Source organism: Trachurus japonicus, unplaced genomic scaffold (assembly GCF_045865225.1).
Source record: "Trachurus japonicus isolate A0001 unplaced genomic scaffold, Traja_1.0 AP030414.1".
In the NCBI taxonomy this organism is placed as follows: Eukaryota; Metazoa; Chordata; class Actinopteri; order Carangiformes; family Carangidae; genus Trachurus; species Trachurus japonicus.
The window spans coordinates 62,111-76,165 of NW_028220547.1; the positions used below are offsets into that span (position 1 = coordinate 62,111).

At 43.0% G+C, this 14,055-nt stretch overlaps 1 protein-coding gene across 1 annotated transcript in view; it reads right to left on the reverse strand.

Annotated features, from left to right (window-relative positions):
* The window catches only part of LOC146960401 (cleavage and polyadenylation specificity factor subunit 3-like), a 28,718-nt gene extending 15,015 nt beyond the window's left edge, over positions 1–13,703 (reverse strand). Inside the window, exons 1-7 of the mRNA XM_085772402.1 lie at positions 13,699–13,703; positions 12,569–12,746; positions 6,756–6,845; positions 6,212–6,362; positions 4,381–4,556; positions 3,126–3,284; positions 1,067–1,213 (exon numbers count right to left, since the gene is read on the reverse strand). Of these exons, the coding sequence (XP_085628528.1) occupies positions 1,067–1,213; positions 3,126–3,284; positions 4,381–4,556; positions 6,212–6,362; positions 6,756–6,845; positions 12,569–12,746; positions 13,699–13,703 (906 nt within the window). The remainder of the gene's footprint in view (positions 1–1,066; positions 1,214–3,125; positions 3,285–4,380; positions 4,557–6,211; positions 6,363–6,755; positions 6,846–12,568; positions 12,747–13,698) is intronic.
* Positions 13,704–14,055: the final 352 nt, after the last annotated feature.

Genomic DNA, 14,055 nt, shown 5'->3' on the forward strand with positions numbered 1-14,055 from the left:
TGGATACTGTGATCATGGTCGTGGACCCAAACCTACCCCGTGCCTCTTGGCCGATAGGCAAAGTTCAGAAGATCCTCCCCAGCTCGGATGGAAGAGTCAGAGTGGCCGAAATAGTGGTAAAAGGAAAGACCTATGTACGTCCAGTCAGCCGACTGGTGGCCCTCCTGGAATGCGAAGATGATCCAGACCCCCCTTCCACATGAGGATTTTCCCCACAGTCAAATATGATCCACATATTTAAGGGGCGGCTGTAGAAAATCCCCATCTCCTTCCACCTCCCTCCTTCTGCCTCAACTCCTGCTATCCCCCCTCCTTCCCCTGACATCACTGGAGGGCGGAGCTCGGAAGGTGATTTAGGCAGGTAGCTCACCTGTTGCAAGCCCTTTCTGCTCTGGGGAACAAAGGAGCTGCTGCCTAGTCCTCCTCCTCCCCAACTCCCTGATTGTTTGAGCTGCGTGATTGATGTAAGTTTTTCAGTTAAGTCCCACACACTCTTTGTTTATGTTATAGTTAATTCAACCGTATTGTTGCTACCTTGTTTACCATTTATTAAGTTTGAGTTAGGTTAACCAAGATTGAATACTTGTATATCTGAGTTTTGTGGGCTAATCTTTTCTGTTCTTCCATTCTCCTCCTTTTCATCAGCATTAACCAGCCAAACAATAAACTAGATGAATTGGACCTTCTGCGTTTGTGCCCTTGTTTCACATCACCACTCACTGCGTTGATCACCCATAATCCGGAACCAGCCTCACCCCACACCCAGTCATATTTTACAGTGATACCTGACATAACTTTTGGTGAATTTAGGAGAAATCTACTGATGAAAGAGACAAAATGAAGTAAAATAAAAAACCTTAATGTGGATTTTCTACCATTTCTTTCCACTTTTCTGAGAGAAAAATATCCCAAAATCTCAAAATTGATCAGTGCATGAAAAAACTGTGTTTTTGCCTGTTAGTGTGTCGCAATAAACCCAAAGGATCCAGGAACATCGCTTTGTGGATTTAATTAAATAGTGTGGATTTAAATAGTGTGTGTGTCTGTGTGTGTGTGTTGTTTTTACCACGTGCGGCGGTTTGAGCGCCCGGATGAACTCGCTGGTCTGCTGGTAGTCGGTGTGAGCGGAGAAGGAGATGTAGTCGACCGACATCTTGAGAGGAAGCTTCTGTCCCGACATGGTGGCGATCTCATCAGGCTCCGTCATGATGTGCTGCAACACACACACACACACACACACACACACACACACACACACACACACACACACACACACACACACACACACACACACACACACACACACACACACACATTACACACAGTACATTAAATAACCTGTGTGAAAAGTTTCATCATTTAAAATAATATAAAAATATTATTAAAAGTTCATTAAACCCCAGCGGCACTTGAACGCAACACGACTAGGGATGGGTATTGATAAGAATTTAGCGATTCCGATTCCATTATCGATATTGCTTATCGATTCGATTCCTTATCGATTCTCTTATCGATTCTCATTGGGTGAGGGAATAAAAGAGAAATGGGTTTGTTTGCATTAATGCAGTGGTTCCCAACCTTTTTTGGCTCATGACCCCTTTTGACATCACAAATTTCTGGTGACCCTCAATCAAGATGAGCAAGCTCAGATATTTGTATATGCTGCATTTTATTTTATCTTGATTTATATTCAAGAAAGTGAATGTATAAAGAATATAGTTGTTTAAGATTGTGAAAAATAATTAGTTAAAAAAAAAAAATTAATCAATTACTAGACATTTAAGGCGATCCCATTTGAATTCCAGGCGACCCCACATGGGGTCCCAACCCCAAGGTTGAAAACACTGCATTAATGGCTCTGACATTAAAAAAGTAGACAGGACCGACCTGCCTGGACAGGTTAACACTAGACCACTGTGGCTGTGGGGCAGCTGTGCTCACAGGAGGAATTTAACAATGTTTCCATTACATAGTTTTTATGCATCTGTATCTTCTCACTAGTTATTGTTTTCATAACGTTCGTTTTTATGCGGAGTGAGCGAGTGAGCGAGCGAAAGAGAGAGAGCGCGCAAGAGAAAAGACACACGGCGCACCGTTTCACGTGGCTACGAGCAAAACCTGAAACGAGGTGGTTGGAAATGAAGAGAGAAAAACACAAAGAATAGACATGTAGCCTGTTCAGGAGACGTTGACCTGTCCTCACGGCGTGAGGGAGGGAGGACCGGAGGGTGGCTCTGGCTCACAGGTTAGTGATGAAGAAACGTCACTGTCAGCTGCATCTGTCAGCAGCTCCGCTCCACGCAGACACGCCACTAACTTTATTTTGGGAGAACAAACGGTGACACGTGGATATAAACACTAAGCACCCTCATTTATAATGAAGATTGATTTTAACGGAACGTTACGTAACGTCATTAATCAATTAATGCGCGAGTTTCTGAACCAAACGGAATCGATAAGGGAATCGTTAAAGCAGACACGCACACGATTCCAGGAATTGATCCAAGTTGGAACCGGTTCCGAAGAGGAACCGGTTTTCGATACCCATCCCTAAACACGACACACTCTTCTGATCGGTCCTACGTCGTTAACACAGGAGTCTGTCACAGATTCAGATTCTTGTTACGTAGCCACATTAAACTCAACATTATCAATAAAACTGACCGGACTGATCCAATACTGGGAATATCTATTGATGCCGATCAATAATATAATTTAAATAAGAGTCTTATTTCTGGTTTTTATTCAGATACACACACTGTAAAAGATCTTGTTTCAGCAATTACACTGTTCTCAGTCAGAGTTATTTGTGTTGCTGTTCTTGCCATCGCAGTTATTATCACCAAACTATAAGATACCGATTAAAGGAGAAGTTATAAATAAAGAAAGATGCATTTGGGGCAGACAAACTAATTTTACAGCTGTTATTGTCTATTTTTATTTATTGCTGTGATTGTTTATTTGATTTCACTCTCTCACTCTCTGTTGTTCTTAACTTGTCTCCAAAAGTGAACACAGACCTGACATTTCTAAAACCAGTGGAGGAAACGTTTCACTTCCTGTGATAATAAAAATTTAAAAAAAACTGCAGAAGGGACCCGAGGTGTCGCAGGTTCGATTCCCACCTTGGCGAGCGTCCCCTCCACGCAGTAGCCGGCGATGATGACGCCGTTCCTCTTGTCCGTGCACCAGCTCTCAAACAGCTCCCGGGACAAACCGCTCTGCATCATGCCGGGCGACGCCATCACCACGCTGGGCCCGATGTCGTCGAAGTGGTCCATGCTCTGACACACACACACACACACACACACACACACACACACACACACACACACGTCAGAAAACAAACGACAACGACAATGGAAACAGGCAATAGCATACATAGGGTTGCAAAATATCGGGTATCGGGTAATATCGGAAACTTTCTATGGGAATAAACGGGAATAAATCCAAAATTTACAAAATTGAAGGTTGGCCCTTAATAAGCAATTAGTAATATTTTACTCAACATTCATGTTTTTGTTGTTCAGTAAAATAGCTGATTGTTCATACAAGAATAAAGTTCTACTCACAAATAAATCTGTGGAAATGTCATGTTTTTTAATTGTATTGTTATTTTGCATGGATGTCTGCTTATGACGAAACAAAATATTTACATTTATGTTTGGATATGATACAGTTTGTTTAAAGCAGTACTAAAGAACTTTCAGTTTTGGTTGAGTTTGGCGGCGCCTGTGGACCAAAGCGGTAGTGTTTTGCCTGAAGGAAGACTCCATTTCCCATGAACACTAGCGTGAAGCCCTGTAAATATCCTGCATTAAAATTAACAGAAGACATCAAAACTAAGTTTCTGTTTCCAGTGGATCATTTCAAAGTGAAAACACAAACATAATCCATTGCTAAAGTGCCGTTTTGCCTGCTCCCTCCTTGTTGTGACTCGCAAAAGTGAAAGTGAAACTTAAGTGAGAGCAGGGTTCCTACCATGCTCCTCAAAGCTGCTTAGTGCCAGAGAAAGAGATACAGACCCCCTCAGGCCATGACAGAGGTGTCATTCAACTCGTTGTAAGTCGATGTATCATCACAAAAGTTATGAAAATATTTTATGAAGGTTGAAAGTTCCTTAGTGTTGGTTTAAATTACCCCAAATTTCCAGTTAATCCCCATAATTTCCCATAATTTCCCATAATTCCCATGGATATTTTCCAATTTGGAATAAAAAACTGGACATTTTCCGCCCCTTTGCAACCCTGAGCATACACAACGTATACACTGACAATACACTGACCAAAACAGACAAAACAGAAAACAAAGGACAGAACAAACCTGACGACACAATAAAACAGGACAGAAAAGTAAAAACAAAAACAAAACAAAACAAACCTTCAGGTTGCTGATGTGCTTGAAGACGAAGGGGTTGTTGATGTTGATGGCCTTGCGGATCTTGTCGTTCATGGCGTTGATGTAGGTCTGGTACACGGCCATGCACTTCCTGGCCAGAGACGAAGCGTAGAAGATCGGGATGTCGTGGAGCTCCGGGTGGTTCTGCCAGTACTCGTCTGGTCCACACACACACACACACACACACACAGAAATAAAGTTAACGAACCTACTGCTATGACTATAGGGATTATGGCAATGGACCAATTTGCCAAAATGTTGAACTATCCCTTTAAGGTAAAAATCTTGCATAGTTCCTCTTTAAAGGTATAGTATGTAGGAATTCCCCCCATCTAGAGGTGCGGTTGCATATCTGAACGTATTCTTGATGTTGCATTCACGTGAAATCGGGCAGACGTCAGACAGACAACAGACGCTGCATGTAACAGGATAAACAAGCGTCTATGTAAACAAGTGGTCCGCCAGCACGAGGCAAAACAATACAGCCGTGACAATATGTTGTCATGGTGATGTGGTATTGTTTACCCGACCCACGTTTTACCGTCTTTCTCTCGTCGAGTAAAATGACATCCGGTTGGTTTGCCGACGGCCGTCTGCCTGACTGCACCTGAATGCAACACCAGTGCGTCCGTCCTTCCTCACACTACACAGTGGCAGGGCCGTTGTATAGGGGAGAAAGGTGATGATAATTCTAGGGGCCCAGCGCCCAGTGGGGCCCATAAAAAACCCCAGTAGAATAATCTTTGTATGACTGATTTATTCTGTGTAAGACCCTGACTAATACTCATAGTACACTGTAAAAACTCAACATCCTTCCAAGAATATTTGTCTTATTTCTTGTCAAAATGTCTAATTTCTAGTCAAAACTAATCTCTTTCCACTTTAAATAAGACTCATCACCTAAAGATTTACTTATTTTTAGATAATTTTCACTTGTTTCAAACTAATTTTCACTTGAAATAAGTAGAAAAATCTGCCAGTGAAAGCAAGTTTTTTGTGCTTGTAATAAGGAAGAAAAACTTGTTCCACTATTATATTTTTTCTACTTATTCCAAGTGAAAATATGCTTGAAAGAAGTAAAAAGTGTCTAAAAACAAGCTACTTTTAATATTCTGAGTCTTATTTTAGGTATAATGATATTTGTTTTGACTAGAAATTACATTTTGACTAGAAATAAGACAAATATTCTTGGTAAGATACTTGGGTTTTTGCAGTGTAATGTTGCATTAGCATCAAAACAAGGTAGGCTACTAGGCTAAATAAAAAATGATAATACATACGTAGTCTAAGAAAAAAAACTGGAAAAGTTAGGGGGAGGGGCCCACTTTAGTATTCTTTAAGGGGGCCCAGAATTCCTAGCAACGGCCCTGCACAGTGGTGACAGTTTTAACAGGCCGAGCCGACAGCTCTGCTGAGTTTCCGTGGTTACCTACGGTCACGATGCAACATGGCCGCCTCGGTTCGGTGCGTCGCCCACTTATGTGTTTGTAACGACTTGTAACAACTCATTCTAAGGTACGAGAAAGCTTTCATTTGTATGCGGGTGTGATTCGACTTCAGTGAAATACGTATTTATGAAAGCAATATTAGATTTTTGCTACTAAAAAGCCAAATAAGTTACACACTGGGGCTTTAACGAGTGTGTATGGTGAATGAAAATGTTTCGGTGTGATCCATAGACAGAAACACGTCCCTTAGTTTAATCTTGTAAATAAAACTTGAAGCCTGAATTTATTTTTCCCTCAGCTGAAGGGAAAGCGCCACTCTTAGGTCGCCGTGCGTCGTCATGGCGTCGTTGTTGCCGTGGTCTCACCGAGGATGAGCAGCAGCTCCTGCGCTCGGCCCAGAGCGAACACGGGGATCAGACATCGACCTTCTCTGTTGACGATGTCGTGGACCGTGTTGCAGAACCGAGCCTCTCGCTCCTCCCGCTTCTCGTGGATGTGAGTCCCGTAGGTCGACTCCTGACACACACACACACACACAACAAACACACACACACACACACACACACACACACAACAAACACACACAGGTTCAATGTTAAGTGTCTGTGCTCTGTGTTTAAATAAAGTTTGAACGGTTTGAATGCTTCCACTCACGGTGATGAGGATGTCTGGTTTGACGCTGGGGATCTCCGCCGCCATCAAGTGTCTGTCCTCCTGACGGGAGAAGTCTCCTGTGTACAACAACTACACACACACACACACACACACACACACACACACACACACACACACACACACACACACACACACACACACACACACACACACACACACACACACAGGTTCAATGTTAAGTGTCTGTGCTCTGTGTTTAAATAAAGATTGAACAGGTTGAACGGCTCCACTCACGGTGATGAGGATGTCTGGTTTGACGCTGGGGATCTCCGCCGCCATCAAGTGTCTGTCCTCCTGACGGGAGAAGTCTCCTGTGTACAACAACTACACACACACACACACACACACACACACACACACACAGGGATGCAAACGGGTCAGGACCAAAAAAGAGAGGTATTGTCTGGCGGGGGGGGGGGGGGGGCTCACCATTAACAATATCACAGAAAAGTCAATTTCCAGTAGTTCAACCCCAACCAAGTATTGAGTGCATATAGATGGACAGTTTTCAGAAGGCCAACATTTCTATATTAAAAATGCTTTAAAAAAATAAAAACCATTGCAATATTTCAATTTTGGAGATACTGATTTTTAGGTCTTCACTGAATGTTAGTCATAATTATTACTATTAAAATAAACTGAATAAATAAAGACATGGGATTTAACATCCCATTCAGTGTGTAATGGACATATAGGCCTATATAATGTGTTAGTTTCACTTTAATTGAACACATTCTACATGGCGGAGGCGACGTCTTTCCACTCAGGGCTTCCTTCACCTCTGAAACGGGGCAGAGCTCCATGGAAACACCTGCCTGACACAGCAACGTAGGGAACCGTGCACGTCCGTGGAGCTGTGCGCCGCGGACGTGCACGGGGGGAAAAAACGGCGTCACCGCTTTGGGTAACGTGGGTGCATGTCGCGCGTCTACATTGGAGGACGGCTGTTATCAGTATAATCAGAGACCATGAATGAGTTCGCCTCACGTGATTGTCACTGTCAGCCTGTTAGAAAAACATTTTACTGACCCCAGCTGAGACGCTGAGACCCCCCCCCCCTCAAAACAAAAACTCTTCGGATCTGAACGATTCACACAAGTCACCTAATTGACCCTTCGCGTAAGCCCCGCCCCCTTGGTTACTGTTGCTACGCCGGGCAAGCTTTCACTCCCAGCCATGCTCCTGGCAGTATTTGGTATCGATTTCAAAGGAAATATCAGCAAATTTCTGGATAAACTGTTCTGAGATAATAGAGAGAAGAAGTCACAAAGATCATTCATAGTTTTCAGTGACGTGACTCGCGCAGGAGGATAAAACATCTGTTCAACGACACGACTGGACAATGTACAGAGCAGCAGTAAGGACCGGTAATTTTACCGTCTATCAACCCACCAAGACTTAGGTCATCTCACTGGTCATGAAACGTTGTCAAACTCTAAGTTTTTGGGCGATTGTGAACCACATACAGTTTTCGCTGCTGTTTTGTTTTCTCCCACCACTGTATCAGTCAGTGAAAGCAGTCCCTGCCTAGAGGATCCCTCGCCTAAAAGCCCAGGTAAAAGCCCTAAAAGCCCAGGTAAAAGCCCTAAAAGCCCAGGTAAAAGCCCTAAAAGCCCAGGTAAAAGCCCTAAAAGTACAGCTGTCATTTCGGAGGTGAACATATGGTTTTCCCCATTTCTACACTTGCTCAAGTCGAAAAAAAAAGTCCGCTCATATCTGAACATCTCTATATTGCTTCTGCCGCCGCCGCCGCCGCCGTAGTAGCAGCAGCAGCAACAACATCCTTCTCTACAAACAAATGTTTTTCGTCCTAGTCTCAAAATGTGTCCACAAAAGCAAACGTAATGACTCACTGCGGAAAGCTTGCCAGGCCTATAGTTACGGTTGCTAACGTAGGATTGGACAATAGCCGTTTGTGGGAGGAGTTGGCGAAGGGTCAATTGGTCATGAAAAAAGCGAGTTTCGCTTTTCGGCGCGCTGTTTGCATCCCTGTGTGATGTTCAGGGACAGTCAGGACAGTCTGAGGACTGACAGCTCTGAGGTTGAAGTTTATATTAATGCACCATGACACTGTGGCAGGTCTCTGTACTAGGGATGTGAATCTTTGGGTGGCTCACGATTCGATTCCGACTTTTAGGGTCACGATTCGATTCAAAATCGATTTTCGATTCAACCGATTCTTGATTTTCTTTTTGCGATTTTTAGTTTGCTTTATTAACACCAGACCATGTGAAAACGTTGAATGATGATGATGTCTACAGACTATTATATCAGAAGCCATATTTCCCCCAAAAAATGCACATCACATGTTTCAGATTTATTCAGCAGCAATATATTCGAACCATTTTAAAGTAAACTGCTACATGAAGCTGATTTTATAGGCTACTCTCTTTTCAAAAGCCTGGACTGAAGGATGTGAATATTTGGGTGTCTCTTCGATTCAAAATCAGTTCTCATGCACATGCACATGGACATGTAGCCTATCTGTAACAAAGGCTGCTAAAAAAAAAAAAAAAAAAAGAGACGGCACTCTGCTCTCAGGCCAGCTCACCTGCAGCCTGTCTGCAGCGCCACAGAGGAGCTGTCAGAGCTGCTGCTGCTGCTGCTGGTCCTCTCTCTTCAGCCTGCTGTTTGGCTGCACTTTGTATGAGTTTAAAAAAGTGAAGATCTAACGTCACCTGAGCACCGATCAGCTGATCCAGAGCGCAGTGGATGTGGCTGCTCACACCGTGTCCTAACTGGATGCGACGCGAACGAGCGTCCGACAATCGCGTCACATCTGACGCTCTCTGTCCACACTGAATCCGTGCGTCTGTTGTCATGGAAGCACATCAGCTGTGCGCTCGCCCGCTCGACAGACTGGAGACGTAACTACCCGGTTAAAAGATGGGTGAATTGTGCCTTTTAAACAGAAAACAAGTTTCTTGAAATATAGAGCCAACAGCAAGTTGTCTCTATAGTGTAGGAACACGAGTTGTAAAAAACATAATGCAGGGTTTTCTGTAACATTATAAGACGGCGCACCGCCCCCCGCCCAAGATGAATGAAGAGGCTATTAAAAAAAAAAAAAAGTCCGCTAGTCTCCTTGAAGCGGCTGTTATGTGTCTCTCTCTGGCGGTGTCAGCTGATGTGCACATCTGCAGCAACCCAAACAAATGCACATGTTACTGTTGACTGGCTCTATTCCAGCCACATGATTGGTTCGACGCGGTGGAAATCTCATTATCATTGGTTATTTGTATTGTCTGCCAAAACATGGATGAATGAAACCTATCGACCACGTCTCATATTTCTATTGAGGAAAAGTTATTTCACAATTTATAGACACAACACCGACAAGCACTGAGAGCCGCATGTTGCAGTGACGTTATATAGGCTATAAAAAAAAAAATCCGCAAATAATAAGCCGACGAAAAGGTGCAACTTGCCACTTAACTTCTTGTCGATGTATTATTTGCGGGGGCTTTCGGGGGATCTGCTGACGGTGGAGGATCTGGGACTGATTGACTGTGGACCACCACCAGTCTGATCAGGTCCATCACAGCACAGCAGCTGCAGCACTGCCCCGCTGTCACATTACTCTCGCGTATCAGCTCAATCTGTTTACATTAAACCGACATCAGGAGAATAATGAGAATTATGATTAAAAATATATTTGTTTCGAATTTTGGCCCCTGGATCATGATTTTTCGCATTCTTGGTTAAAAAAAAAAATCCTCTAAAAAAAAAGACAGTTGGGATGCATAATGTGTCTCATAACAGTATACTGTGCGTCACGCTAGGGGTCGGTGGTGTTTTATTCTAGGGGTCGGTGGCGGCTGTGAGACAGCAGCGGCTCCACGGTGAGGGGGGGGGGGGGCAGCTTCTGCTCACCTGACTCTGTGCAGCTTCTTCATTAAATCCAAACAGTCCGACACAGCGACGCACTGCTCCTTTGACTCTAAAGTCTCTGTAGCTCATCAGCCCGGAACTCGCCGACATGGATCAGAAGCGACGGCGTTTGGCCTCAGTGTCTCGGACTTCCAGAGCAGCTACAGAGCAGCGTTGTGACCTCAACCATGGTCGATGAGAGCAGAAATGTTGTTGTAGGCCTGTGCATATTCTCATTTGTCCAGGTCATAGTATTTCAAAGGAGGTTAAATCGAAAGCAACTGGACTTATACTGAGTCTCCAGACCAGTTAGTTGGACCAGTCCCAGCCTGGTCAGATGCTACATGAACTGATGAAGCCTCTTGGATGAGAGGTGAAACGTCTTCCTAGACAAATAACTAAGTCCAGTTGAACCTCCTTTGAAAAAAAAAAAAGTTGTTGGCGGGCTCGTGAATTTTTTTTTGACACGAGTCAAAAAGAGCGTCAAACCGCGTATCTCGCGTTTGGTCGCGCGTCACAACTCGAGCGAAAAAAAAGCGTTGAAATAGACGAAGACGCGAAGGTCCCGTCGCCCAAAACAAATCGGGTGTATTGCGTCGCAAAAAAAAAAAGTCGCGTCTACCGCGTCGCGCGCCTAATCGCGTCTCGCGCCTAATCGCGTCTTTGCGTCACGGCCTTTTACACCGCGGACGTAACGAATAAACGGTGACGGTGTGAACGAACAACATAGAACAGGACCAGACGTGGCGTTGTTTCCTCTTTTCACCGACAGCTCCACTCTCCCTTACTTACACTAACTACTGTTATTGTTGAGGCCAGAGAATTGTGGGATTTGTAGTTTTTGACCAATCGCAGGTTGTGCTCTTTCTTTTTGTGATTTTCCTGGTTCACACATGTATTTTTTTTTAGGGGCAAATGCGAGTGAAATGCTCGTCCATGGTGGGCATAAGAAAATTTAAGACCTGTCTAAAATTATTTAAGACTTGAACACAATAATTCAACAAATTTAAGACATTTTAAGGCCTAAAATTTAGATTTTCAAATTTTAGACTTTTTAAGACCCCGTGGATACCCTGTTATTTCATATAAAAGTTTAAGTGCATGCATATTTTATGATGCTGTGTATTTCAGGTGTAGGTTAATATACACACACCTCAGGAGGCCTGTTGACTGGTTAAAACAAGGTAATCAGTAGATGGGAATTAACTTCAGATTTAGTCACGGATCACCTTCAAACTCTCCTTGTCATGATATTTGAATTAATTATACATCAACACCAGCATATATAGGATTAACACAACATACAAATGAATAAAATGATCTAAAAGTATACATTTGTTTATTATTAATTGGATTATTCAACAAAATGTTAAAATTATAAAACCATCCTTCAACTTAAAGCCCGAGGCGACGTCTTTAAACAGTTTATTTTGCTCATCAAATGAAGAGAAATTGACTCTGGAGCCTGAAGTCTGTGATTATTGATTAGGATTTTCAATCAATCACTTTTTAATCAAAACACAGCTGCGTTTTAATCTTCACTGTTTCTGCTCCAACTAAGATAAATAAATCATAATAACATCTGTTCTTTGTCGCAGCAGAGAGAGTGAATCACTGCGATTCATATGTTTATAATTTGCATAATGTGATATTATGTGATAATGAAGTTTAGGTGAAGAGGTGCATTCTGGGAAATATTTTTTGTGAGTTGATGAAATTACTTATCAATATGCGCTTCCATTTAGACATGATGACGATAAAGTGCAGGACAACACGGTGTTAAAAACAGTTTCTTTTTTTAAAAGGATTTGTATTTCCATGCTTTTATTTTGAAGGGATGCTGCATGTTTTAGAAGCCTTACTTCTGATTTCCTGTTTGTCAGACTCAGTTTATTGATCTGGTCACATCGATTATTGATTGAAATGTTTAATTTTTCTAATTTATTTACTTTACTGTACATACTTTCTTTTCTTTGTCTTGTTTATTTGATGTTTGTTTATTTTATTTCATGCTCTTATATCTTATGTTTTGTATTTATTTATATTTACAAGTTTACTATTTGCCTTATTGGTTTGTACATCGATTTATTTGCAAAATAAAGTAAAAAAGCAAAAAACAAAACACCAACAGAGGGTTGAACAGCTGAGTCATGTGAGTGGCGGTGAGCGTCCGTTACCTTGACGCCGGCGATCTCGATCATGAACATGGCGGCGCCCAGCACGTGTCCGGCGTGGTAACACCAGAACTTGATGCCGGCCACTTCCTTCACCTCGTGGAAGTTGATGGTCTCGATCTTCTCCATGCTGTCCTCCAGGTCCGTCTCCGTGTAGAGCATGTCGTCTGCCGAGATGTTACTGTCACACACACACACACACACACACACACACACACACACACACACACACACACACACACACAGCATCAACACACACACACACACACACACACACACACACACACACACACACACACACACACACACACACACACACACACACACACACACACAGCATCAACACACACACACACACACACACACACACACACACACACACACGCACACACACACACACACACACACACACACACACACACACACACACACACACACACACACACACACACACACACACAGCATCAACACACACACACACACACACACACACACACACACACACACACACACAGCATCAACACACAGCTCCGTCACAGCTCCACCTGAGCGACAGGCAGCATCACTCCCTCTCTCTTTGTCAGCTGTAAAGTGACTGAGTGTGAGAGTCTGTGAGGGTCCAGATACTATAAACATGAATGGAACAGCACCTACCCTGAGCAGCGCAAATTTACGTGGATTTCCGCATTCATCAATCTTTTAGTAGTGCTGATTTTTTCGTAGCTACTCACAAAATCTACACCTGCTCCGGACTGTGTGTAGCGCTTGTGTAAATGTAGGAATGCAAATAAATACTGCTCGTCACTGTTGAAAATTACAATTTTAATCCGTATTACTCTCTCTCATGTTCAAAATACGCCGACGCCTTTGAAACACGTAATTTAAACATGACAAACAATTAGAAATATTTGGAGAGAGAGACGTTTTAGGGATCGGACACGCACAAACACGGCAAGGCTCCATTTTATGATGATAATAATCTGATATAAAACCGGAAAAAACGTATTTGTGTTGCTACAATACGCTCGGTGGGCGCACACTTCACCCTGCGCAGCAGCGCAGTCGGCACCGGTTTGGATGGAGCTGTGACAGACGGCTGGTGCTTCTGTAACAATATAACCTGCCTATATAACTTCATGTGTTGATCCAACCATGTTCCTCTACAGCTGAGGCTGTGAAGAGCCTCCTCCTCCCATCGCTGCTGTAGCTCTGGAGTTGTGTGTATTTTTATTTTTATTTTTTTTCATGTTTCATATCGAACTATTCTGGCCTTACTTCTTAAACGGTTCTTTAATCAACCAAGGATAGGCCTACTTAATTCACTACATCTGTTTCTTCCCTCCAGCCTTTGACCTGTCCCAGTCACACCACTACTAACAGAAAATAATTACATATTTTTCTGGACTCCACTTCACCCAAAATGACTTTGATCCGTGATCTCTCTTTTTTTCTCTCTCTCCCTCTTTCCTCGTTTGCGTCATGGCCGCAGG